Genomic DNA, 26,861 nt, shown 5'->3' on the forward strand with positions numbered 1-26,861 from the left:
AATTAAAGAGAGAATATAAGAATCATTCTGGAGAGGAAACACACAAACAGAAGGAAGTAGGACAAAGACTGTATTCCATCTCCAACCCTACCCACCTCTCTAGGTTTCTGATCTATTTTTCTTTTGGCTACACCTATTTGCCTCTCCTTTTCTGTGTGCTAATTTAGACTGTTTCCTTGATGGAATGCGGCAGTTGAAAAGATGAAGAAAAACTGCTGGGAGAGGAGGATGTGGAGTGGTGTAGCAGATCTAAAGACCAAGCAACATAGAAAGATGTTTATCTAAGTTGAAAAAGACCTTAGAGATTACCTTCTTCTATCTTCCACCCAAACCTATAACCTTTTTATATGTGGAATAAAAGCTGCTTGTATTGTTAGAACATCAATATTTGTCTCACAAACCAAATACATGCTGAGAAATGGGGGAAATCCTCTGAAAAAATGTTTTTCAACAGGGAAAAAATATGAAGAAAGCACATGTTGCCACTGTTTATGAACCTGAAGAACTTCTGAATACCTCTCCCAAAGTAACAAATTGTTGCAAATCACTGTGGGTGAAATACAGTTTTCAGAGGACATACATGACCAGACTTGTTTGCTCCCAGGCAGTTTCAGCCATGCCAAGGAAAACAGGTAAGATATTATTTGTATAAGATAAATATTCTACTTAGTGTGTATTTTTCTTGGTACTGAGGATATAAAATTGGGCTGTAGATCATTTAAGTGTTAACTGTAAAAGGAGAGTGCTAAATCTATTTGTTGAAGTTATTAGGTGGTGGAAATCTGAAACTGACTTTGCTTCATAGTATTAAATCTTTTAGTTTCTATAAGCCCGAATCATTGTTGTGATAACTAATTAAGATAATCCCAAATCAACTAAAATAGACCAAACACATCTTTAGTAAAAATTTGCCTTTAAACTTCACCCAATGATATCTGCATTGTTAAGGTAGGGAAAATTCAGTTTGGGTTCCTTCTTGATTTTATCAATACAGGAAAACACATGAAGGAAAGATAAACTTGAAATTTTGTTTTTGCAAAATGTGTGATTCCTAAATGTCCCAAAATGTTGGAATATTAAAGTCTTATGTTTTGAAGAACATTAAAGAGTGTTGGGGTTAGATTTTTAGATTAAAAATGTTATACACCTGAAATGTATTATTAAAACTAATCTCAAACTATCCTCCAATTTTAAAAGGTGGAGATTCAAGCATCCTGATAGGTCCCATGCCACTGTATCAAATATGGTATCCATTTTCTAGAAGGAACTCAATTGACTAAAATTTTTAATTTTCAACTGTGCAGGTGTCAACAATTGTCTCAAAGCCTGAGATTCTGTCACTTATAAATACCTTCTAAAACATGTTTTGTTTTTTTTGAGATATAATTCATACACCATAAAACTCACCCTTCTAAAGCTCAGAATTCAGTGGTTTTTCAGTATATTTGCGAAGTTGTTCATTCATCACCACTCTTCTAGAACTTATGTTTTATTGTAAACCTTACCAGTATGTTTTCACACTCATTATACCTCACAGATTCCTCATGAAGCTGATGGGTGTCTTCCTAGGTGTCCTGTGGGTGGTTGCCACATTTACCCCAAGTGCTTTTCTAATTAGTTTCACTTCAAAAACAGCAGCAGTGTGAAAAATTCCGATGCTACCACGTTTGATTTATAGAGTAACAGCCAACAACCTAATGTACACGTTTGGTTTCATGCCTAGAACTCTCGTTTTTCTATGTATGTAAAAATTGTGACTGGCATTTTAGTCTGGTGGGCCACCAATATGTTCAATACCAAACAACTGGAAACAAGGAACCCCCAATTAGAGGTGGTGGCAGATGCAAGCCTGCCTTTTCCTGCCCCCATTTTTCCTGGCTCAGGAGGCCGCAGCGCGTTTCTCCCTTTTATTACATTGCTGACGAAATGGAGGAGGTGCTCCCTGAGGGGGCCGGTGTGAGACTGCAGGGCGTTGTTACCACGGCGTCGAGAACGCCCAAGCCAAGGTAATTGGAGGCGCCCGGCCCCGGAGTGCGGGAAACTAGCTTCCCGACCGTCGGGTCCCGTCAGCGGCTGGGAACGCTAAGGCGCGTCACTGCGGCGCCGGAGCCAGCCCCTGGCCGCCGCGCGGCGTGTGTGCTCCCCATTGGCCACGGGTAGCACACGTGACCGCTGCCGCCCAACCGGCCGAGCGCGCGCTTTTCTCGCCAGGCGCGGGCCAGGGCTGCGCAGCCGGTAGCTCTCCCGCCGGTGTGCGGGAGGTTCCCCAGAAGACCCTGGGAGGCTCTCCGGCCGGGAACCCTTAAACAAACAAACAAACAAACAAAAAAGCCCTAAGCACTGCCCAAGGCAAAAGTCGTACAGAGGAAGCTGATTATTGAAGGTCCTCTTACCCCGGCAGTGGCTTTGATCCGGGGCTGCGACACAGACTGAAGATGGAAATCACAAGCCATTCTTGGCTGGAAAGTGACTCACTGAAGGCCAATTTTAACTCTCTTACTTTAGGGAAGTCTACACGTATGAACACAGCTTTTGGAAAAACAAACCCATAATTTTTGTAAGGGGAACTTAAAGCCACTTTTTCTTAGAAGTAGAGGGGGTGGGTAGGACCTTGGGAAGTCCAGAGCAACGATCCTGATGATTCATTTAAGGGAAATTAGGAACTCATCGGAAATTAAAAATGCATAAAAGGCCCTGTCCACCTCTAAAAACGTAGTAGTTATTGATAGGAAAGGGCTGAATTAAAGAAACCCTATGTATGTATGGATGTGTATAAGCAGTATAAATGGGATACGTTAATTGTAGAAGTCAATAGACTCCAGTTATTCAGCTTTTCTCTCCTTTTGAGAATGCTGGCATGCTTATTTTTACCCGTTTTTCTTTGTTTCTAAGGCTCACCAACTCTCCCCTGCCTCCTCTAGATAGACACAGTTTCTTTTTTTCTTCTTCCAAAAAGCTACTAGGGCCTACTATGTTCCAGCCACTGTGCTAGGTATTAGGGTGACAATGGTGAACAAAAATGGTACTAACCCTTCCTTTCTGGAGTGTACAGTCTGGTAAAGGAGGCAGAGAGTAGTCAGTTACACATACCAATGTTAAATACAATGCGATGAGAGGTCCAGATGCTATAATGGGACTTTGACCCAACAGGGAGGTTAGAGAAGACTTCCTTCGTAATGTAACCCCTGGGCTGAGGTCTGCAACAGTTAAGGGGCCAGGAACTGCAGGCAGAGGGAACAGCCTGAGCAAGGGAGAGCTGGTAGCCTTTCCCTCTCCAGTAACTGCCCATCTCACCCAGTTACTATCCATGCATTAATCTTGCCTCTTAGTTCTCACAAGACACTTTTCTTTCAATTCCAAGTATTTAGAGAGTAACTTGTAACCTAATAATTATATTGTGACAGACAATGTGTATCCTGTATTTAAGTATACTAATATACGTATCTAATATGCATTAACATCTTGTTTTAAGAAAAACATACCATAATTATTACAAAATGTAGAATATGATGTATCATAATAGAACTAAAAGTGCTGTAGATATTCAAGTGTAAGAAATCACTTTATTTTGGAAGATTCAAAGCATTTAGAGTAAGTAATTTTTGAGATATGCTTAAAAGGCAAGATTTGGTCAAATGAAGATACAGTTTAGTGCATACAGTTCAAGAAGAGAAAGTAGGCTGGGCAGATAGGTTGCAATATATTATAAGGGATTTGGAAACCAGTCCAAACAGTTTGTGGAAACATTTAAGTTTTAAGGACTTTTGTGAGGTTGCTTTCCCTTCCAACATTTACCATGGAAAATAAAAAATCTACAAAAAGGTAGTACAAATAAGTCTATGATTACTCATAAACATTTCTCATGGATTCACCATTTTGGGGGACCACATTTGCTTTATCTTTTTCTCTTTGTCCCCCCCTACACACACCACACACACACACACACACGAATACATGCACAGATGTTTTTCTTTGCTAAACCATATGAGATAAAGTTGCATAATACTAACTTCAACTCTAAATAACTCCACATGTCTCCTAAGAGCAAAGATATTTTTCTGCATAACCACAATGCAATTATGACACTTCTGAGATAACTTTTTAAATTAATTTTGGAAAAAGTGTGTTAAGTAAATAAAAAGTGAGTTACTTGCAACAGCGGCTGACACATCGTAAGTACAATGTAAGTGTATAAGTGTTTGCCTAAAAATACATTTTCATGGTTGGAAAACTAAAAAATATGGAAAGGCATATGATGAGAAGTCTCCTCTGTATGCTTCTCTTCCATCTGCTCAGCTCCCACTCTCATCATTCCCTATAATTGGCGACCATTTATCTTAGATTCTTGGGTATTCTTCTAGAGGCTCTTTATGCAAATATGAATAACCGTAAATATAGGTTTTTATACTCCCTACCCTTTTAGACAAAAGATAGCATATTAAGCACACTGTTTTTACTTCATAATTTATTTAAATAGTCTCCTATTGATGTATATTTGGATTGTTTCCAATCACTTAACATTGAAACCAATGCTACAACAAATAACCTTGAACACACTTGCATTTGTAAAATTTGGTACGTTGCCCACCCACACCCCCCAGAGTTTGTACCAATTTACACTCCCACCACCAACTGTGAAAGTATCTCCAGGTTTTTGATAAAGTTCTATACCAAGAGTTTAAAATATGTGAATATGCTGCTATTTTACAACTTAAAATGACAGAAGTGTCTTCAAGACAAACTAAAAGGTCAGGCTTTCCTTAGATAATAAACTAAAAGGTCAGGCTGTCCTTAAATAAACTTACAGAGTAGCCAACATTTTTCATCCAACTCTAACCTTTTTTATTCCATTCTCTCCACCCCCTTATGCAACTATATCTTTATAATCATAACCAACAATATCTGATGAGTATACGTTCTATGTGTAGGCCCTGAGCAAGGTCCCAGAGTTATGAAATAGATACATGTCCTCAAGGGTTTCACCATTCAGTTGGTCAGATATGTACAAAATGTAAATAGTTGTTATGTTGAGTTCCAGAATGCAAAACATACGTCTTGCTTTTGGCCCACTCAATCCTTTGTTGCATCTTACCTCCAGGTCTTCCCTTCTCTGCTCCTTTGCTTGCCCCATTGAGCTACCCATGGCTCGTTGGCTTCCTTACAGTGCCTCCATTTCTCCCAACGTCCCTAACTGAAACTTGCCCAACTTGTATTCTATTTTCCTAATGCAGATTCTAGATTTTGTATTTCCCAGGTATTAGTTAATCAATTAACAAATAATTACCCTTTTGACTGGCACAAGCAGGGCTGGTCCTAAACACATTTTGCAGTAGGTGATCTTCATTTGGAGGCTCTCCCTAGTCAGTTCCCTTTCTTCTCTCTGGGCACCTTGTCTGCTGGGTGAGCAATCAGTCCTCACAGGTACCTTCACTTTTTCTCACAAAAAAAAGTCAAATAATCCTTGCTGTGGTATGAACTAAGCATTAGGGTATTATTTCAAAATAGCATGAGGTAAGAATATCTTCACTATGTATATGTTTCAAAATACTCTTGAAACCAACAATAGAAACTGAAATGACAGTATGGTTGCAGTTTTGATCACAGGGCTAGGTATTTCACCTACTATGTAAGCCACCTACTTAGGGGCTTGCCCTTGGCTGAGGTGAAATTAATGTACAAGACCCTAGCTCCCCCAGACCTCTCCCCCACCTTCTTCCCACTCTTTACTCTGTTGCAAGGTTCTGGCGCTCTGGGGACTGTTGCCCTCAGAGCTCTTTACTTTTGAACCCCACTGGCAGCCCTGGTTCAGTGGCATCTGGCAGCAGGGCTGGGGGGGGGCTGTGAGGGGGAGTTGGTGCCCTCCAGTGCCCTTAGGCACTCTTCCCTTTCTTCTCCCAGTCAGCCTGCAGCCTGGTGGCCCTCTTGTGAAAGGTTGTTTTTCCCAACTATTTCCTCTTGTGTAGGTGATACACTTTCTTCTCAGGAATAAGTAAGTGGTTCCCAGTTGCTGCCCAGTGTATTTGAAAGTGTGGATTTAGGTAATGATGCTGTGTTTTTGTTGCATTAAATTTTTTAAAAATGCAAGTGCTCAAGTCCATGGAAACCTTTTACAATATTTGTTGAATGAAAAAGTGAATGAATGAATGCAGTCAGTATCCAGCCATTCCCTTTCATTTCTACAACATTCCACTATCCCATTCCCATAAGGGAAACTCTTTAACTGGCAACGCTTTCCAGTTTTTCTAGATCAGTGATTCTCAACCCTGGCTGCATGTTAGAATAATTTGGGGAGTTTAAAAAACCTTATGTGTAGTTTTATTCCAAGACCAAAAAAAAATTTTTTTTAAGTTTCCAAGCTGATAGTCATGTGGAGCCATATTTGACAACAGTGTTTAGATAATGTATGTTTACTCTTTTAATCTTCTGGTTTATCAAATTGATGCCATCCCTTGATTCCTTGATATGACAGGTGAGGTTTAGCCCATACTAGACTCTCTCTTCTCATGTCTGATAATTAAATTATTTTAATACTTCTAATTTGTTATCTTTATAAACAATTAAAAAATTTTTAATTTCTTATTTCTCGTTTCCTATTATTTCATGTCTTTTCAGCAATATCATGATCCTTTTATAAGATAAAGATACTAACTTCCCTGCCCTGTTTTCACTCAGCCTTCCACAGCCTGCTGTTTGTCCCCTTTACTTTTCATGTTTTGGGAGAGCCAGGGTTGTTAACATTTACATTCTGACCTCCAGGCACAACCAACTCTTCCATGCTTTGTCTATCAGTTGATTCTAAAAGTTAAAAACCAAAAATCTCAGTTTACACTACTGTATCTATGTAAATATTGTCTAACACCCAAGTCCAATGTTAGTAGCTAAGACATACAACATAGGGCCTATTGTATATCAGGCACTTTAGAAAGATCATTGTTTAATATTCATGAGAATCTAAAAATTCCTTTTAACAAAGTAGGAAAATGAGGCACAGAGAAGCTAACAACTTGCCTAAGAACAGGAAATTAGAAAGTAACTGAAGCTTCTTCTTTGGGAGGATAGGATAAAATTTTTTTTCCTTTAGCTACAAGTTTAGGACCCTTGCCAGCTGGAAAGGGAATGCCCACCAAGGTCATATACATATTTTTTCTTCCTTTTTGGGGGGGCTAGGGGCATGACAGTGGTCTTCAGCTCCTGTTGTACTACTATGGTCAGTTTTCTTCTTTTCACTTCTGTTAGGATCCCCCTCTTCCTTATCATATGGCCTAGTTCTCTGCTCCATGTACAAAACTGATGTCTTTGGGATAAGCACCTGAATCTCCTTCACCCTTTCATCAGAAGTCCTTAGGTGAGCATCACATGTGATCTCCTATCTTAACTCATAGGAAGGTGGGACCCCCTCCTGTTCAAAGCTAATCTTCCATGTGTTTTCATTCTTACTGTTCCTAAACCTCTGGGACTTTGCCTCAACAATTCGCCCTACTCTATCTTCCATTTTACATTACTGTTCTCGAATTCCTTTCCTTAATCTACAAACCTGCTCAAGACTCTCAACTTAGAACATTCCTTCAGCGCCTCTCCTTGCTCCTGCCCACTCTCTCATTCCTCCATTAGGGCTCTCTTGGAGGGTAGTCTACGCTTAGTGATGCCAAGTCTCACTCAGATGCACATTTCACTATAGTGCAAGCTTCTTTTCGTCCTTACTGCGTGACCAGTTCTCTTTTGCTGTACTTCAATCCTGAGGGATACCAGTAATGCTTTTTTAAAGAAGCAGGTTGTCCTTCACAAGTGACTTTGAGCCTTCCTGAGATTGGTTAGTAGTCCTGCTAAATTTAAGCAAATTCTTTAAAAAATATTATTCAGATCAAGTGTTGTTAGCAATTGAACATTCAAGTATAATGCGTTTAATTGAAGATGAGCAAGTGTGTCCTTTGAGATGAGGCAATTGCTGCTGATTTTTACTTGAAAGATTTAATTGTTCAAAGTGATTGAATTCAGAGTACTAACTAATGGCTTAAAGCTTTTCTTAAAAAAGCCACTTTCCTCAATTAAAAGAAGAGGTCACACTAAGTTTGAGATGAAGCCTTGAGTTCTGGTGATGTGGTTTGTCTTGGCAAAAGGGAGGCATCTGTTTTCCAATCTGGAAGCAGATGGTCCAGCATATGGAGAGGCCAAGACTTCCTGAACATTATACCTCATTCTTGTCCACCTGTTGTGTCAGCATTCCAAAGGTAAAAGGTTGTGCAAACACTCTCTTCAAGCTCTCTTAAGGCTCCAGGATTTAAGGGTGATGGCTACCAGCAAAAAGTCTGTATGTACTGATTTTACCTGAGGATAATCACCTCCCAGTAATGAAGCAAATGAAACAAGGGACTAGAGCTGCAATTGCTTAAGATTATGCCTAGTCATACAGGTAAAGTACTGCAAAGTGTAACACAGAGGAATAGCCTTTCAGAGGGCACTATAAAATAATTCCTTCAGTTTAAATTTAAGCCACATATTAATTTGCTTCATGTTTGGACCATAATCTTCCTGTAGATTTTTTATTGTTTTCTGGGCTTTCTCATTGCGTTTCCTCCCCTCCCCCAATGTGATTTGTAGTTATGATATCCTCAAGTTTCCCCAATTTTTGTTTTCTTTTCCTTAATATGTTTTCTATCAAATCTCCCTTTCCCTGGGGACTTCCCTTCTAGAGCTGTTCTCTTGCTCCAGTGTAGTCACTTTCTGAGCCTTATTGCACCATTTCAACCTGGGATTTCCCTTCACATGGGTTGAATTCACCTTCTAAATCTTTTCCTTTCTTTGTTGGTTTAGTCATACTCTTACTGGAATACTTCCTCAAAGACTTCATAAGAAACTGTGAATGGGAGAGAAATTTTCTGAGTCTTTGTGTGTCTGCAAATGTCTTTATTCACCTCTTGCATATTATTGAGAGTTTATTTAGGCATAGAATTCTAGGCTGAAAGTAATTTTTTATGAAATTTTTGAGGGCACTAATTTTCCACTATGTTCTAGTATCCATTGTTGGTGGGAAGTTAGTCACCAAACTAATTTGTGTTTCTCTTTGGAGATGTTTAGCATCTCCTTATGCCTGATGTTTTGAAATTTCAGTCTTTTTATTTTCCCTTTTATTGTCCTGATAGCTTTTTTATTTTTCCAATGGGACTTTGTAATCTGAAGTTTGGTGACCTTCAGTTCTGGGAGGCTGTCTTATACTGTTTGGTTTGCTAATTTCCCCCTCTATCTCTCTCTTCCTGGGACTCCTATTAATCATACTGGTCCTCCTTATGACCTATATTTTCTATTTTTCAACTTCTGATGTTTTTTTCTGAGTGATTTCCTTCTCTTAATTTTTTAGACCATCAGTTGTATTTTTAATTTTGGCAGTGATATTTTTGACATCTGGAAGATTTTGTTCTAAGTAATTCTTTATTCAAGCATTGTCTTTTGTTTCCTGAATGTAATATTTTCTTAAATCTCTCTAAACATGTAACACTAGAACTTGCAAACATTATCTTCTGTTCCCTGAATTATATAATTTTCTTCAGGATCACTGTTCTCTTTATTTATCTGGTATTTCTCTTTCATTCTGTGGTTTTCAATTGCCTGGTGTTCATCCATTATTCTAAAAAATATGGACTGGGTAGCTGGTGTGGCTTTTTTCTGCTGTGAGTAGGACTGTTTTCCCAGTGGTAGCTATAGTTAACATTATGTAGTGTTTAACCATGTTCCAGTCACTGTCCTCTGCAGGTTAAATATATTAACTGATTTACTCATCTCAGCAACCTTTCTATGAGGTAGTTACTATGGTGTTTCATTAAATTTAGTATTTCATTGGTTATAAAATGTACCATTATTTTGTTTACAACTGAGAAGGTAAACAATGCTGTTGAAATATGACATGCTATAGATTATAAAACACATTCTGATTTTGGGGGCATTAAAGAAATCCTAGAATTGTTGAAATAATACATTATTCGTCCCATTTTACAGTTAAAGAAACAGATGCATCAAGAGATTAAGTAATCTTGCCCCAGGTTACACAGTTTTATCTGTAGCAGATTTTGCCTTTGAACCCAAGGGATCTGGCTTCAGAATTTTACCATTCTGATGCCTAACTGCCTCTCTAGGGCTCCCTGCTGAGTGGGGACTCAACTAGGGCATAGGAGGGCTCTGAGTAGGTTGTGTCTGTCAGGGACACTTTAGGGAGATGGTTAGGGAGCTAGCTTTCTAACCCTGGGCCCCTTAAATGCTAGAACAAAGAGACCTTTAATCTGAGGCACCAACACCCACAAAGAAGCTTTGGATTTCTCCACAAGATTTGTTCTCTTCCATTAGAGAAGAATGGTTTGTTTTTTGTTTTTTTGGCCTGGAATCTGAGCAGGGTACAGTGGGCTGGAGGTGTCAAGTGTACCAAGTGGCTCAGTTGATCTCCATCAGACTTCCAGTCAGTGGCATGTCTCCCTCACCCAGCCTCGAGGTATTGGTGGAGTAAAGGGGGCTTCCAGGCTTCGGGAGCCCCTGTGGTAGGTTCTCGGCTCTTTCTCTGCCTGGCTCATTTCTCCGTGTTTTGTTGCATCTGTTTTCAGCCTTCCAGAAACATGTACAGATTTCTCATCTGTTGTTGACCCTGACTCCCATTTCTCTTCATTGTTGTGGTTTTATTCTGTTTCATACTTTAATTTTGGTGGGGTCAGAGGGATTAGGATATAATATCTGAAGCTTAGGGGATGTCAGAACTTAAAATAAGGATTTAAAAGTCATCATTCATGCATTTATTCAATAAAAATACAGGACAGTGGATCAGATACTTCAGAGTTTGTACAACTGATGACATAACTTCTGGATAATGGCTGATGGTCAACAAGGTAGGCAAAGGAGGGGGAATCAAGAAAAAAAAGATGTTTCCTAATCATCTTTCAACTTTTGTTGAAAATTTCTTTCTAAAACATACTAATGGGCATTGCTACTTGGTTAACTATGGTGTACAGAATATAACAGCTTGTGCTCAGTCTTGAAACAGAAGTCTATTTTTAGTAAGACCTTTATTTTTAGTAAATAAGTCATGAGTATAAAAGTATGATTGCCATGGAGAAAATAAAATAGTCATGTGATAGCTGGCAGTGGAGAAACACTTATAAAAGTTTAAGAGCTTGTTTGCTTATAAGTTTTCCTAAATGGAAATGAAGGAATATCTGGTCAAAGTTTCTCATATAGGATTCTCAGCAACAATATTTTTAAAAGTTCCATCACATTGAGGCTTCTTATTTGCTCTATGAATGAATTATTCTTGCAAAAATATTAACCATGAGATTTTTCCAAATTCCTCACTGGGCCAGACCATTTTGTTTTCATAACTGTGTGTATATATACATATTCACACAACTTTTTAGCATAAAGTGAGATTTTCCCCTGCTCTGGATATTAAAAAGTCAATACTTAGAAAATAATAAAGAGTTTACTTTTTCATTTCATTCATTTTGATGATCTTGTGACAAGGTGTCTCACTTCTCTAATATATGATCACTTTGAACTTTGATGTAAGGATTTATTTCCTGTTATCTTATAAAATTACTTATAATATTGTGGTAGAGCTATTTTATTATATAAATGTCTGTAGGACAGGTACACCAACTCTCTCTAGCCAGCAAATAATGTCATATATAGTCAGAGTCCAACAGAGCTTTTGATCTATTTTGCATTCAATGTTTTTGAGTAATTGATATAAATGACCAAAACCGAAGCCAGAAGCCACTAGTATCGGGAACTTAATTTTTAAATTTCATTTTCAGAGTCTGTCCTGAAGCTCAATTATGGCCAACACAATTTTCTACATAGTTTTGTCTAATTTTGACAGCTTTGGACAATGATAATTGATACATCTATGATTATTTTTTTGGTTGTAGTGAAGAGAAACCTACTCTGGTTGGTTCCAGAAAGTTGTGTTTTCTGGTGAGGATGCTTATGGAAAAGAACTGAACATGGAGGATTCAGGTTCTGGGGCAACTCTGCGGTTAATTTTTTCTTTTCTCTTTCATACATATATTTTTTAATTTGATTTCTTTCTGAATGTCTGTTCTGTTCAGTTCTTCTTTGCCAACCAGCTTCCCCTGCCTGTCCTTTGAATGTTTCCTTCCCCTTCATAATTTTCACTTACAAATGGCTTTGACTTACTCTGGACCCAACATACTCCTGTGGCATTCCTGGTCCCACTGCCAATGACTCCCTTAGTCTCCTAGTCTACATTAAACAGAAGTGGGACCCTGCTCACTTTTGGAACTAGGCTCTGAGTACATGGCCAGCCAATGGTTTATTTGCTCTTGGGTCAGGTGTCCATTTCTGACCCAATCAACTGTGACCTGGGGTTAGGGTAAGAAAGAACTTGATTGCTTAGGCAGTAGGACAGACTCTTTTAGAATAGGGTGTGGGCAAGTGAGACAATGTGACATCTTTAATACAAGGATCCTAAGGTGTGTTTCAGGATTCTGAATCATTATCATCAACACACCCACAGTTATATTCTGTACACCATAGTTAGCCAAGTAGCAATGCCCATTAGTATACTTTAGAAAGAAATTTTCAACAAGAGTTGAAAGATGATTAGGAAACATCTTTTTTTTTCCTGATTCCCCCTTCTTTTCCTACCTTGTTGACCATCATTATCCAGAAGTTATGTCATCAGTTGTACAAACTCTGAAATATCTGATCCACTGTCCTGTATTTTTATTGAATAAATGCATGAATGATGACTTTTAAATCCTTATTTTAAGTTCTGACATTCCCTGAGCTTCAGATATTATCCAGACACCTGCTAAGATGCCCTACAGGTACCTTAAATTTATAAATGAACTCACATTTTCTTCTTTCTCTTTCTACCTGCCTGTCCTCCCCTGACCCCCATTCTCTTATAGGCTGCTGCCATCACCTTTCCAGTCTTTAGAACTGGAAGAGTAGAAATTTCCCTTTCCCTCACTTTCTCATCTACTCTATCACCAATTTCAGTCTATTCTGCTTCCTAAATATTTATAGAATCTGTTCTCACCACTCCACCCCTGTTAGTACCACTTTGGTTCAGGCTCTGTGTGCTGAGCACAGGCTTTGCAGCCAGACAGACCTGGATTTAAGTCCTGGCTTTCAAAATCATTGGCTTTCAAACCCTAAGCAAGTTACTCAACATCTCTAGACTACTGGTCCTCAAACCTGCTGCACATGGAAACCATCTGGGGAGCTTTAAAAAATACGGATGCTTGGTCACACTCCCAGGATTCTGATTTCAATGGACTGGAGTGAGGCCTGAGCACTGGGAATTTTAAAATCCTCCCCAAGGGATTCCAAAGTGGAGCCAAGTTTGAAAGCCTCTGCTCTAAACCATAGCTTTCTCATCTGTAACATGGCTGATGACCTGCTGGGGGTCACTGTGAGGGAGTAGTTAGCAAGATAATAGAAGTGTGGTCTGACATATGCTAAGCATGTTAGTTATTGTTAGGCATCTCCTTATCATCTCTCCCCAGGACTTTTGCAGTAGCCTCTAAATGTGTTCCCTTCCGTAAGTCTTACCGGTCTCCATTCTGGTCCCAGAGAGAAATAGCTAGAAAGCAAATCAGATCATGTCATTTCCTGTTTAAAATCCTTCAGTGGGTCTACAGGATAAAGTCCAGTACTGGATAAAGTCCAAGCCTCTTACTACGCCTTCATGATTTTGCACTTGCCTACTTGCTTAACTTGGTCTTCCATCACTCCCTGCCTTTCAACAGTAACACCACTTACTGTCTGTGCACAAAACCTCAATGTCTGTCACCCCACGCCTTTGCTCAGGTGATCCTTCTGCCTGGAATGTCCTATTTGCCACTTCCTTGCTGCTGGCCCTCTCCCCATCTCTCTCTTCTCCTGGCTGATTTTACCTTTCATCCTTCAAGACTGAACTCAGATATCATCTTCTTTGGGACATCTTCCCTGACTTCTCTGTGCAGACCTTGCTCTTACTATAATATGTTGAATTGTAGTGGGAGACAGAGTCTCTCTGACTCTTTGAGGACAGGGCTTATTCTCTCAGGACAAAGTCTGAAAAATCAAAAATCCTCACAGGTTCTGTGCAAAACTTGCCATATTTCTGGAGCCGTACTTACTTACATCTACTTTAGCCCAAATTTATTTCCTCCTCCTCTGTGTTCCTAAAGCACTTGGGAATTATTTCATCCCTAAACAGTGGTTGTAAACAAGTGATGGACAGAAACCTTCTCTTTATTCTTTATAAGTTCCTCAAAGCACCCACACAGTAGTTTACTCATAATGTTGCTTAAAAACACTCATTGGTTGCCAAAAGCAAATAGGTTTTGGAGGAACTCATTAGAGGATTATGGGTATAAACATTAAATGGAAAAATCTAATTAAAAAAATGTAAAGATCCAGACATGAGCTTTCCAGTACAATAACTACTAACCTCATTTGTTTATTGAGTTCTTGAAATATAGCCAGTGCAATTCAGGATCTGACTTTCAAGCTTTCTTTATTTTAATTAATATAAGTTTGAAAACTGATACTTGCTTTAATTGTTGGGAATTTTTTAAGTTTCTTTATTTTTTATTAAGGTATTATTGATATACAATCTTATGAAGGTATCACATGAGCAACATTGTGGTTACTACATTTACCCATATTATCGAGTCCACTCCCACACACCCCACCACAGTCACTATCCATCAGCATAGCAATATGCCACAGAGTTGCTACTTGTCTTCTCTATGCTATACTGTCTTCCCTGTGACCACCCCAAGCCACGTGTACCAATCATAATGCCCCTCAATCCCCTTCTCCCTCCCTCCCCACCCATCATTCCCCAACCCTCCCCTTTGGTAACCACTAGTCCCTTCTTAGAGTCTATGAGCCTGCTGCTGTTTTGTTCTTTCAGTTTTTTTCTTTGTTCTTACACTCCACATATGAGTGAAATCATTTGGTACTTGTCTTTCTCCGCCTGGCTTATTTCACTGAGCATAATACCCTCTAGCTCCATCCATGGTGTTGCAATTGGTAGGATTTGTTTTCTTCTTATGGCTGAATAATATTCCATTGTGTATATGTACCACCTCTTCTTTATCCATTCATCTACTGACAGACACGTAGGTTGCTTCCATGTCTTTGCTATTGTCAATAGTGCTGCAATAAACAGGGGTCCATAGGTCTTTTTGAATCTGGGATCTTGTTTTCTTTGGGTAAATTCCTAGGAGTGGGAATTCCTGGGTCAAATGGTATTTTTATTTTTAGTTTTTTAGGGAACCTCCATATTGTTTTCCACAATGGTTGAACTATTTTACATTCCCACCAGCAGTGTAGGAGGGTTCCCTTTTCTTTGCATCCTCACCAGCATTTGTTGTTGTCTTTTGGATGATGGCCATCCTAACTGGTGTGAGGTGATATCTCATTGTAGTTTTAACTTGCATTTCCCTGATAATTAGTGATGTGGAGCACCTTTTCATGTGCCTGTTGACCATCTGAATTTCTTCTTTGGAGAAGTGTCTGTTCAGATCCTCTGCCTATTTTTTAACTGGGTTATTTGCTTTTTGGGTGTTGAAGTGAGTTCTTTATATATTTTGGATGTTAACCCCTTGTTGGACCTGTCATTTACAAATATATTCTCCCATACTGTAGGATGCCTTTTTGTTCTGCTGATGGTGCCCTTTGCTGTACAGAAGCTTTTAAGTTTGATTTAGTCCCTTTTGTTCATTTTTGCTTTTGTTTCCCTTGCCCGAGGAGATGTGTTCAGAAAAAAGTTGCTAATGTTTATAGTCAAGAGATTTTTGTCTATGTTTTCTTCTAAGGGTTTTATGGTATCATGACTTACATTCAGGTCTTTGATCCATTTTGAGTTTACTTTTGTGTATGGAGTTAGACAGTAATCCCTTTTTATTCTTTTACATGTAGCTGTCCAGTTTTGCCAACACCAGTTGTTGAAGAGGCTGTCATTTCCCCATTGTATATCCAGGGCTCCTTTATCGTATATGAATTGACCATATATACTTGGGTTTATATCTGGGCTCTCTAGTCTGTTCCATTGATCTATGGGTCTATTCTTGTGCCAGTACCAAATTGTTTTGATTACTGTGGCTTTGTAGTAGAGTTTGAAGTTGGGGAGCACAATTGCCCCAGCTTTATTCTTCCTTCTCAGGATTGCTTTGGCTATTCAGGGTCTTTTGTGGTTCCATATGAATTTTAGAATGATTTGTTACAGTACATTGAAGAATGCTGTTGGTATTTTGATAGGGTTGCTTTTGGCAGGATGGCCATTTTGACAATATTAATTCTTCCTATCCATGAGCACGGATATATTTCCATTTATTGGTGTCTTCCTTAATTTCTCTCAGGAGTGTCTTACAGTTGCAGTTTTCACAGTATAGGTCTTTCACTTCCTTGGTTAGGTTTATTCCGGTTTATTCCTATGTGTTTTATTCTTTTTGATGCAATTGTGAATGGAATTGTTTTCCTGATTTCTCTTTCTGCTAGTTCATCATTAGTGTATAGGAATGCAACAGATTTCTGTGTTTTAATTTTGCATCCTGCAACCTTGCTTAATTCAGTTATTAGTTCTAGTAGTTTTGGGGTGGATTCTTTAGGGTTTTTTATGTAAAATATCACATCATTTGCAAGCAATGACAGTTTAACTTCTTCCTTAACAATCTGGATGCCTTTTATTTCTTTGTGTTGTCTGAATGCTGTGGCTAGGACCTCCAGAACTATGTTGAATAAAAGTTAGGTGAGAGGGCATCCTTGTCTTGTTCCTGCTCAGCTTTTTGCTCTTCAGTATGATGTTGGCTGTGGGTTTGTAGTATGTGGCCTTTCTTATTTTGAGGTACTTGCCCTCTATATCCATTTTGTTGAGAGTTTTTATCATGAATGGATGTTGAATTTTGTCAAATGGTTTTTTAGCATCTATGGAGATAATCATGTGATTTTTTCCTTCTTTTTGTTAATGTAGTGTATGATGTTGATGGATTTTTGAATATTGTACCATCCTTGCATCCCTGGAATAAATCCTACTTGATCATAATGGATGATCTTTTTGGTGTATTTTTTAATTCAATTTGAGAAAATTTTGTTGAGTATTTTTGCATCTATGTTCATCAGGGATATTGGCCTGTAATTTTCTTTTTTTTTAGTGTCTTTGCCTGGTTTTGGTATTAGAGTGATGCTGGTCTCATAGAATGAGTTTGGAAGTATTCCCTTCTCTTCTACTTTTTGGAAAACTTTAAGGAGAATGGGTCTTAGGTCTTCATTAAATGTTTGATAAAATTCAGTGGTTAAGCCATCTGGTCCAAGCATTTTGTTCTTAGGTAGTTTCGTTGCTGGTAATTGGTTCATTCAGATTTTCTGGTTCTTCCTGGGTCAGCCTTGGAAGGTTTTATTTTTCTAGAAAGTTGTTCATTTCTTCTAGGTTATCCAGTTTGTTACCATATAATTTTTCATAGTATTCTCTAATAATTCTTTGTATTTCTGTGGTGTCCATAGTGACTTTTCATCTCTCATTTCTCATTCTGTTTATGTATATAGACTCTCTTTTTTTCTGAAAAGTCTGGCCAGGGTTTTATCTATTTTGGTTTTTTTCTCAAAGAACCAGCCCCTAGTTTCATTGATTCTTTCTATTGTTTTATTCTTCTCAATTTTTTTTCTGCTCTGATCTTTATTATGTCCCTCCTTCTACTGACCTTGGACCTCATTTGTTCTTATTTTTCTACTTTCATTAATTGTGAGTTTAGACTGCTCATTTGGGATTGCTTTTATTTCTTGAGATAAGCCTGTATTGCTATGTACTTCCCTCTTAGAATGGCCTTCGCTGCATCCCACAGATTTTGCAGTGTTTAGTTTCTGTTTTCATTTGTTTCCATATGTTACTTGATCTTTGTTTTTATTTGGTCATTGATCCATTGATTATTTAGGAGCATGTTGTTAAGCCTCCATGTTTTTGTGGGCTTTTTTGTTTTCTTTGCATAATTTATTTCTAGTTTCATACCTCTGTGGTCTGAGAAGCTGGTTGGTACAATTTCAATCTTTTTGAATTTACTGAGGCTCTTTTTGTGGCTTAGTATGTGGTCTATTCTGGAGAATGTTCCATGTGCACTTAAGAAGAATTTGTTTCGTGCTGCTTTTGGGTGGAGTGTTCTGTAGATGTCATTTAGGTCCATCTGTTTTAATGTGTTGTTCAGTGCCTCTGTCTCCTTATTTATTTTCTGTCTGGTTGATCTCTCCTTTGGAGTGAGTTGTGTGTTGAAGTATCCTAAAATGAATGCATTGCATTCTATTTCCCCCTTTAATTCTGTTAGTATTTGTTTCACATATGTAGGTGCTCTTGCTTTGGGTGCATAGATATTTAAAATGGTTATATCCTCTTGTTGGACTGACCCATTTATCAATATGTAATGTCCTTCTTTGTTTCTTGTTATTTTCTTTGTTTTGAAGTCTATTTTGTCTAATACAAGCAGTGTAACTCCTGCTTTTTTCCACCTATTATTTTCATGAAATGTCTTTTTCCATCCCTTCACTTTTAGTCTGTATATGTCTTTGGGTTTGAAGTTAGTCTCTTGTAGGCAGTGTATAGATGGGTCTTGTTTTTGTATCCATTCTGTAACTCTATGTCTTTTGATTGGTGCATTCAGTCCATTTACATTTAGGGTGATTATTGAGGGATGTGTACTTACAGCCATTGCAGGGTTTAGATTCATGGTTACCAAAGGTTCAAAGGTAGCTTATTTACTATTTAACAATCTAACTTAACTCACTTAGTACACTCTTTCAAACACAATCTAAAGGTTCTTTTTTTCCCCCTCCTTTATTTTTCTTCCTCTTCCACTATTTATATATTAGGTGTCATATTCTGTACTCTTTGTGTGTCCCTTCACTGACTTTGGGGGTAGTTGATTTAGTTTTGCATTTGCTTAGTAATTAATTTGTCTACTTCCTTTACTGTGGTTTTATTTTCTCTGGTGACAGCTATTTTGCCTTAGAAGCACTTCTATCTAGAGCAGTCACTCCAAAATACAATGCATAGATGGTTTATGGGAGGTATATTCTCTCACCTTTTGCTTATCTGGAAATTGTTTAATCCCTGCCTCAAATTTAAATGATAATCTTGCCAGGTAGAGTATTCTTGGTTGGAGGCCCTTCTGTTTCATTGCATTAAGTATATCATGCTACTTCCTTCTGGCCTGTACAGTTTCTTCTGAGAAATCTGATGACAGCCTGATGAATTTTTCTTTGTATGTGATCTTTTTCTATCTCTGGTTGTTTTTAATACTTTGTCCTTGTCCTTGATCTTTGTCATTTTAATTATTGTATGTCTTGATGTTGTCTTCCTTTGGTCCCTTGTGTTGGGAGATCTCTGCACCTCCATGGCCTGAGAGACTATGTCCTTTCCCAGATTGGGAAATGTTCAGCAATTATTTCCTCAAAGCCAGTTTATATCCCTTTTTCTCTCTCTTCGTCTGGTACCCCTATAATGCAAATATTGTTTCATTTGGATTGGTCACACAGTTCTCTTAATATTCTTTCATTCCTAGAGATTCTTTTTCTCTCTGTGTCTTAGCTTCTTTGTATTTCCGTTCTCTAATTTGTATTTCATTTACCATCTCCTCTGCCTCATCTAATATGCTTTTATATCCCTCCATTGAATGTTTCATTTTGGATACTCTATTTTTAAATGTTTCTATCTCTTTCTTGGATTCTTCCCTGAGGTCTTGACTATTTTTCTGTAGCTCCATGAGCATGTTTATGATTTTTATTTTGAAATCTTTTTCAGGAAGATTGATGCTTTCAGTTTCACTTAGCCTCTTTCTGGTGTTTGTGGAATTTTGGGTTGTACCAGGTTATTTTGCCATTCACGTTTGTAATGATTATTATGGAATAATAACTTTGTGTAGGTGGCACTCTCTAGTGCCCAGAAGCTCTACTCTCTAGAGCTTCCCAGCACCTGGAATGATGGCGGGGTTTGCAAGGGAGTTGCACTGTTGCCTGAGGGGAGGAATGAGCTCTTTCCTGCTTCCTGGCTGCAGTGCCTGCTTCCACTGCCATGGCCAGTGAGTTGAGCATGCATGGAGGAGCCCCTGTGTTATGCCCCAGTAGCTGCCCTAGGTGTGACTGCCCTCTGGCTGGCCTGGTGCAATGGTGGGGGCAGCAGGTTTATGAGCCGATGCTGGTGGGGAGGAAGGAGCGGCAGGCTGTGTATCGCAGTGGGGTGCCTCGGCATTCATTGCCAGCCAGGAGAATGGAGTGCCTGAAGCTCCTGAAAGTTCTCAACCTGCTGGGCTGAGTGTGCAGGGACAATTTTGTCCACCTCTCCTTTCTCCTGAGCAGCAAGCTTTGTGTAATCCTTGCCCCTTTAGCAGCCCTCTCGCCATTGGGAAGTCTTTCAAAGTGCCCACCTTTCTTTTGTCCTGGAGTTACTGGTTTGGGGTACCTGTTCTCCATAAGCAGCTGTAATCTCAGTCTCTCCAAGTATTTTGCCTGTCATTGCTTTCCAACCCCACTAATCTACATAGCACCATGTAATTTAGTCTCCAGGAGTGGTGTTCAGAAGTCCTAGGCTTTTACTCCCTCCCTGATCCATTTCTCTTCCTCAGTCTAGTAAACTGGGGGCTGGGGGAGAGCTTGGGTCCCGCTGGATTGTATATTTGCTACTTTACCCTTTTCCATGAGGTTTTCTCTTTTCCCTAGATGTAGGCAGTCTGTCACAGTCTTCTTTCCAGTCCTTCTTTCAGGATTAGTTGTATTTGCTGTATTTTCATATTACATATGGTTTTGGGAGGAGGTTTCTGACTCACTTCTCACACAGCCATCTTTAAGCCCCTCTGTTGGGAAATTTTTAAGTGTGTTTGGAACAACTTGGATATATGAACCTACTTTTTTAACTGTAAAGTTCATGAAATCTAAATACAGATCAAAGTTTTCCAGTGAAAGAAGCTAGTACCTGGATTGAGATATACTGTAAGTATAAAAAACACTGGATTTTGAGGACTTAAGTATAACAGAAAGAATGACAAGCATATTAATAATTTTATATTGATCATATGTTGTAATAATAGTATGTTGGCTATGTTGTCTTAAGTAAAATATACAGTTGATCTTTGAACAGTTGGTTCACTTATATATAAATTTTTTCTATAAATATATTGGAAACATTTTTGGAGATTTTCAACAATTTGATAAAACATTTTCTTTTCTCTAGGTTACTTTATTTTAAGAATACATTATATAATACATATAACATACAAAATGTGTGTTAATCAACTATTTATATTATCAATAAGGCTTCCAGTCAACAGTATGCTACTAGTAGTTAAGTTTTGGAGGAGTCTAAAGTTATAATACACTGATTTTCGACTGCTAGAGGGGTCAGTGCCCTTAATCCCCACATTGCTCAAGAGTCTACTGTATTATGGAAATTATTTTTACCTGATTTGGGTACTAGAAAATTTTAAATTAATATGTAGCTTGAATTATATTTCTATTGGACAGACAGAACTGATCTATTCCACTGCAAAGATTTTCTTTTTGATAATCATTGTGATGATGGAATTTCATCCCTCTCATTGTCTAAGACAATTTTTAGTAACTAGTGGTGAGTGAGTTACACTCAGTTTATGGGGTTGTCTCTTTTGAACTCTTCTGTCAATGCAGATCACAGTTCACCTTTTCAGCCCAAGGTGAATAGAATTTGCCAGAGCCTTCATCAGGAAGAAATAATCCAGGAGTTGACCGTGAAGCTGAGACACATTGGAGACAGCATTGATCATAGGATGGCTCAAGAGGTGAGACATTGGTTTCTGCAGCAGGGACCTCTCTGCTGGGTGGAAAGAGCAAACAGAACAGTAGGTGCCAAGTATCTGGGATGCCCAGAAATTAGAAGAACACATGGATTAATAATGTCCAGATTACCAAACATTAGATCTGAAAATTGTGAACCTGAGTCAAAGCCAGTGTTTGAACTCACACCTGCTACTCAAACTGTGGTCCATGGACCCGCAGCATCAGCATTGTTTGGCAGCTGGTAAGATGGCCTGAGGTATGGTCTGGGCATCAGGCACTTTGAAAACTCCCCAGGTGAGACTAATGCTCCATCAGGGAGAAGAACCTCTGCCTTTGGTTGTGGTCATCCTCGCAGCACCATCCCAGAGGTTATGATCAGCCCCACTGCTGTTGATTGTTGATTGCTTTGGTTCTCCTGATTATTATTTAAGATAAGGGAAAACAGAAAAGAATAATGATTACTGTTTGAATCTGAGGGATGTCAAAATCCATAGCCAACTTAGTTTTCTTCCAGAACAACCTGTAGTTGGTGGCAGAGAGAGAATGATCACATGGAATTTCACAATAAGAGGGGTGGCTGCCCCTCAGAGCCAACTTCTTGCCCATAAATGTACCTGTCCTATGATGACTTCCTGTTCATCACTGCTTCTGCATCACAGTGGCTTTGAGAAGGGCCTTATCCTCTTTTATGCTCTGGTCCAAATGTGAACAATACTTGGCCATTCCCTCAAACAAAACATTCCCTGAGACAAAATATGAATGGAAGTTCCCAAAATAATGCTACTAAAAGTAAGAGGGAAACAAAGAGGAAATAAACACAGGCAATCAAATAATGTATTTGATAGACCAATTTCATTCAAATAAATATTTATTGAGTACTTACTATATGCCAGAGTCAGTTCTAGGCTTTGGGTGTCTGAATGCGAGAAAGAAGATGCACCTGCTCTCCCAGAACCTGTAACGCAGGAGGGAGACAGACAGTAAAGCAGATGACTGGCCTGCTGTTTAGTCCCATCAGACAGTGATGTGGTCTCAAAGCAGGGTTAGGGGAGACTGAGTGATGGAGAGCAACTTTGGTTGGGTGATCAGGGAAGGCCTCTCTGGGAAGGTGATATTTGAGCAGAGCAGAGACTGGAAGTGGGGAGTGGGCCTTGGGAACACCTGGGTGGAAAGTGTCCCAGGCAGAGGGAACAGGCCTACGGAACAGCGTGGAGGCCATATAGCTGGAATGGAGTGAGTTCAGGTCCAGGAGCCAGGAGTTGGCCTCAGTTTAAGAACTGATGGTCGGTGATTGGGTTTTACCCAAAATAGAGTGAAAGCTTTTGGGAGAATGGAGACTGGCTGTGGTGCAGAGAGCTGGCTGTTGTAAAAATTAAATGAGATCATCTTTTATTATTCACTTAGAACAGAGAACTAACCCACAGAAAATGATCAACAAATGTCATTTAAGCCAAAATATTAATTTTTTTTTTGTCCTTGCCCTTTCAGTATCTGGAGTTGAACATCTCTTTGCTTTGTACCATTCATCACATTCTCATGATGTTGGTCGTCTCCCCCTGCTACGGTTTCTTCTGTAGGAAAGTGTTGCTGATGACTGCACTTTATGATTCTGAGGAATGTCCTTAGTTCAACTTTCTTGCTTCTTTATCAGCTAATTCTCTCAATACTCATGGCTCCTTCTAATTTTTTTTTCTCTCAAGAAGAGAGAACAAAGTAGGACAAATCACTACCACCTATTTCCTATGTTTGCCTCAACCCAGTCACTGCTTGATGTAACTCCTTTCCCATTTTTCTCCTTTTCTTTCTTTCCCTTACTTTTTAAGTAATTGTGTCTTAAATTTACCCCTGCAGCTTAAGAAACTGATGCTGAACTTCTCTGGCTTTCCTTTCTGTTTAAAAAAACTTTATTGAGAAATAAAATCTACATACCATACAATTCACCCCTTTCAACTGTACAATGAGTGGCTTTTAGTATACTTATGGTACTTTAAAACTGTCATTACAATCAGTTTTAGAACATTTTCATCACCCCACAAAGATATCCCAAACCCAAGAGCAGTCACCAGTCTTTCCTCCCAGCCCCACCAGTCTACTCTCTGTCTCTATGGATGTACCTATCCTGGACATTTCTCCTAAGTGGATTAACATAATACATGAACTTTTGTGTCTCGCTTCTTTTGCTTAGCATAATATGTTTTTCAAGTTTCATCCATATTGTAGCACATATCAGTTCTCCATTTTTTATTGCTGAATAATATTTCATTGTTTGCCATTTTGTTTATCCATTGATCAGTTGATGGACATTTGGGTTGTTTCCACTTTTTTACTATTATGAATAATGATGCTGGGAATATTGATATAGAAGTTTGTTGTGGACATATGGTTTCAATTCTTTTTGGCACATACTGAGTCATATGACAACTTATGTTTAACGTTTTGAGGAACTTCCAGACTATTTTCTGAAGTGGCTACACCATTTTACATTGTGGCCCACCAGCAGGTACAAGGGTTCTGGTTTCTCCACATGCTTGTCAACACTTATTAATTGTCTTTTTGATTATAGCCAGCCTAGTGAGCATTAAGAGGAATCTCATTGTGGTTTTGACTTGCAGTTCCATAATGGTTAGAATTGTGCATCTTTTCATGTGCATTGGTCATTTGTGTATCTTTTCAGAGAAATGTCTATTCAGATCCGTTGCCCATTTTTAAATTGGGTTGTCTTTTTATTACTGAGTTCAGGAGTTTTTCATGTATTCTAGATATAAATTCCTTATCAGATATATATTATTTGCAAATATTTTCTCCCATCTATCAGATTGTCTTTCCTGATGGTGTTCTTTGAAGCCCAAAAGTTTTTAATTTTGATGAAGTTCAATTTATCTATTTTTAATTGTGTTGCTAGTGCTGTTGGGTCATATTTAACAAACCATTACCTAATCCAAAGTCATGAAAATGTATACCTATGTTTTCTTCTAAGAGAGTTATAGTTTTAACTCTTAAATTTAGATCTTTGATCCATTTGGAGTTAATTTTTACATATGGTGTGAGTTAAAAGTTCATCTTCTTTCTTTTGCATATGGGTATCCAGTTGTCCCAGCACCATTTGTTGAAAAGACTATTCTTTCCCTACTGAAGTGCCTTGGAATGCTTGTCAAAAATCAGTTGATTGTGAATAGTGGGCATTTATTTCTGGGCTCTCAATCCATTCCATTTGTCTAGATGGCTATCCTTATGCCCTAGCTTTTCTTACAGCACTTAACACGGTTAGGGTTTTAAAGATACCTTGTCTTGTACCTCAAAAATGAATTTTAAAACATTTCTAAATAGACCACAGCATATTTTTAAAATTCTACCTAAGTTTGGCTCTAAAATGCTAAAGACTTAAATCAAGCAACTTTAACAGAATTTCAAATCTGGCATGGTTCTCCTATTTTTCATGTATTTAAAGAAACTTTTACTCTTGTTTTTGGATCTCCCTAGCAAGAAGCTCACCAATTGTGAGCTATAATTTTGTCTGCTGAATCAGTTGTCCTTGGACTGCCACATAGCTTGATTTCTTATTCTATTCACTCAAGCGAGGATTCAGTGTTTTCAAGTAGATCTTCATTCTCAAAATGACATCTTCTGTTTTGCTATTTAGTTTTGAGAGGTTTTGGTTCAAAGATCTGGTCTTTTTTTTTTAAACCTCTTTTTTATTTTTATTTTTTAAACAGGCTCTTCAACAGGAAGGCAGAGATGCACTGGCTCATTTTATCTTCATTTTCTTCGGAGGAGTTCATGGGCTGCTGCGCTTTCTCTGGAATAACCACTTGGTGTAAATGGAATGTAAATGTCAAGTTCTGTTTTCCTGCTACCCTCTGAGAAAACATGAATCCTATAGGAACAGACAGGAAAAAGACCCTCTTCCACTTCCCTCTCTTCACCCACCACTGTTGATTTATACCTGGTTTGTTGGAAAACTGCAGACTCTGGCCATTTGTCCATTCAGAGCAGCCAGCTTTGAGATGTCTGTGATTGCCCCATGGCAGAGCCCAACGGACACTTAGGAACCCAGGAGGCCTTGACACTTGGTGAACACCAGTGCTGTGGATGGTCCCAGTGTCCCTTATCAGGAAACCTTGAACATTTCCTTCTATCGTGAAACTGAGTTCACAGAAATGGGCACTTTCTCATGGCCCTTCCTGGGCGCCAGGCCTGCAGTGAGCTGTTGGCCCTACCCTTGTTGCCCATGCCCAGATATGCAGTGTCCCATTCACCTTTTACCTTTCTGTCTACCTCATATTCCCTCTCTCCCACCTTGTAGAAGTATTACAAGTACTAAGACAGTTTGCTGTTGTAAGTTCTATAAAAGCTTTTTGAGTTCTTTGTAGGAAAAGTGTTATTTAAAAAAACAATAATTTAAAACAAGAAATAAATATTGTTATTTTATTGAGCATGAAACACCTGTGGATATTTCTTTTGTGAAGGAGACATTCCACTTGCTCCTACTCATGTGGGTTCATAATTTTGTAGGCTTTGATCATATGTAGCATCGCCTTTGTCTTTCCCAAGGGAAAAGTCCCCATTTTTTTGGTCTGTCTCAGGCAATGAATGCTTGTTCAGTTCCAGCATCACTTACTTAGGTTTTGGCTTGCTGGCAAGGAACAGATCACAAAATGTCTTTCTTCACTCTTTTAAGCCTGTATTTATTCATATGGTTAAAAAATCAAAACAATACAAAAAGGTTTCCAATGAAAACTCTTGTTCCTATTTTCTACACTGAATTCCAATTAAGTTATTAGTTTGTTACATATACTTCCCCAGTTTCTTTGTATACATACCAGTGTATATACATATACATGAAATACTTCATATATATGTATAGGTATATATATATGTATATATTTATACACAAAATGTAACATATAATGGACATTGTTCTGTACCTTGGTATTTTTTGTTTTGCATGGTGCGCTATTTCCACTGTCTTAAAAATATTAAGTTACAAATGTTTACTCTTCATAGCAACCTTATGAGACAGGTATTATTATTATTAGCTCTATTTTGCTATTAAGGAAACTGAAGCAGTAGTTTAT

The 26,861-nt window shown here is 38.5% G+C and overlaps 1 protein-coding gene and 1 long non-coding RNA gene across 3 annotated transcripts; one reads left to right on the top strand and one right to left on the bottom strand.

Moving 5' to 3' along the window:
• Positions 1–200: 200 nt before the first annotated feature.
• PXT1 (peroxisomal testis enriched protein 1) lies at positions 201–26,220 on the top strand. The gene is made up of 3 exons (XM_036917444.2): positions 201–632; positions 21,658–21,788; positions 25,500–26,220. Exons 1-3 carry the CDS (start codon positions 464–466, stop codon positions 25,602–25,604), a joined length of 405 nt encoding a protein of 134 aa, XP_036773339.2. The 5' UTR covers positions 201–463; the 3' UTR covers positions 25,605–26,220.
• On the bottom strand, positions 21,692–22,563 carry LOC130681206 (uncharacterized). Of its 2 annotated transcripts, none has more exons than XR_008994276.1 (3): positions 22,401–22,563; positions 21,973–22,201; positions 21,692–21,820 (listed from the first exon to the last, which is right to left on the bottom strand). It is a non-coding gene; the product is annotated as an uncharacterized LOC130681206 (long non-coding RNA). The 2 variants fall into 2 exon arrangements; XR_008994277.1 differs by having other exon boundaries at positions 21,697–21,823.
• Positions 26,221–26,861: the final 641 nt, after the last annotated feature.

The sequence above is a fragment of the Manis pentadactyla genome, chromosome 16 (genome assembly GCF_030020395.1).
Source record: "Manis pentadactyla isolate mManPen7 chromosome 16, mManPen7.hap1, whole genome shotgun sequence".
Lineage (NCBI taxonomy): Eukaryota > Metazoa > Chordata > Mammalia > Pholidota > Manidae > Manis > Manis pentadactyla.

Bases quoted from the DNA above. Each gene is read 5' to 3' on its own strand.
- PXT1 (XM_036917444.2), top strand. From the start codon at position 464: ATGAAGAAAGCACATGTTGCCACTGTTTATGAACCTGAAGAACTTCTG. The intron at 633-21,657 runs GTAAGATATTAT...CTGTCAATGCAG, and splicing joins AGCCATGCCAAGGAAAACAG to ATCACAGTTCACCTTTTCAG. The intron at 21,789-25,499 runs GTGAGACATTGG...TTTTTTAAACAG, and splicing joins ATCATAGGATGGCTCAAGAG to GCTCTTCAACAGGAAGGCAG.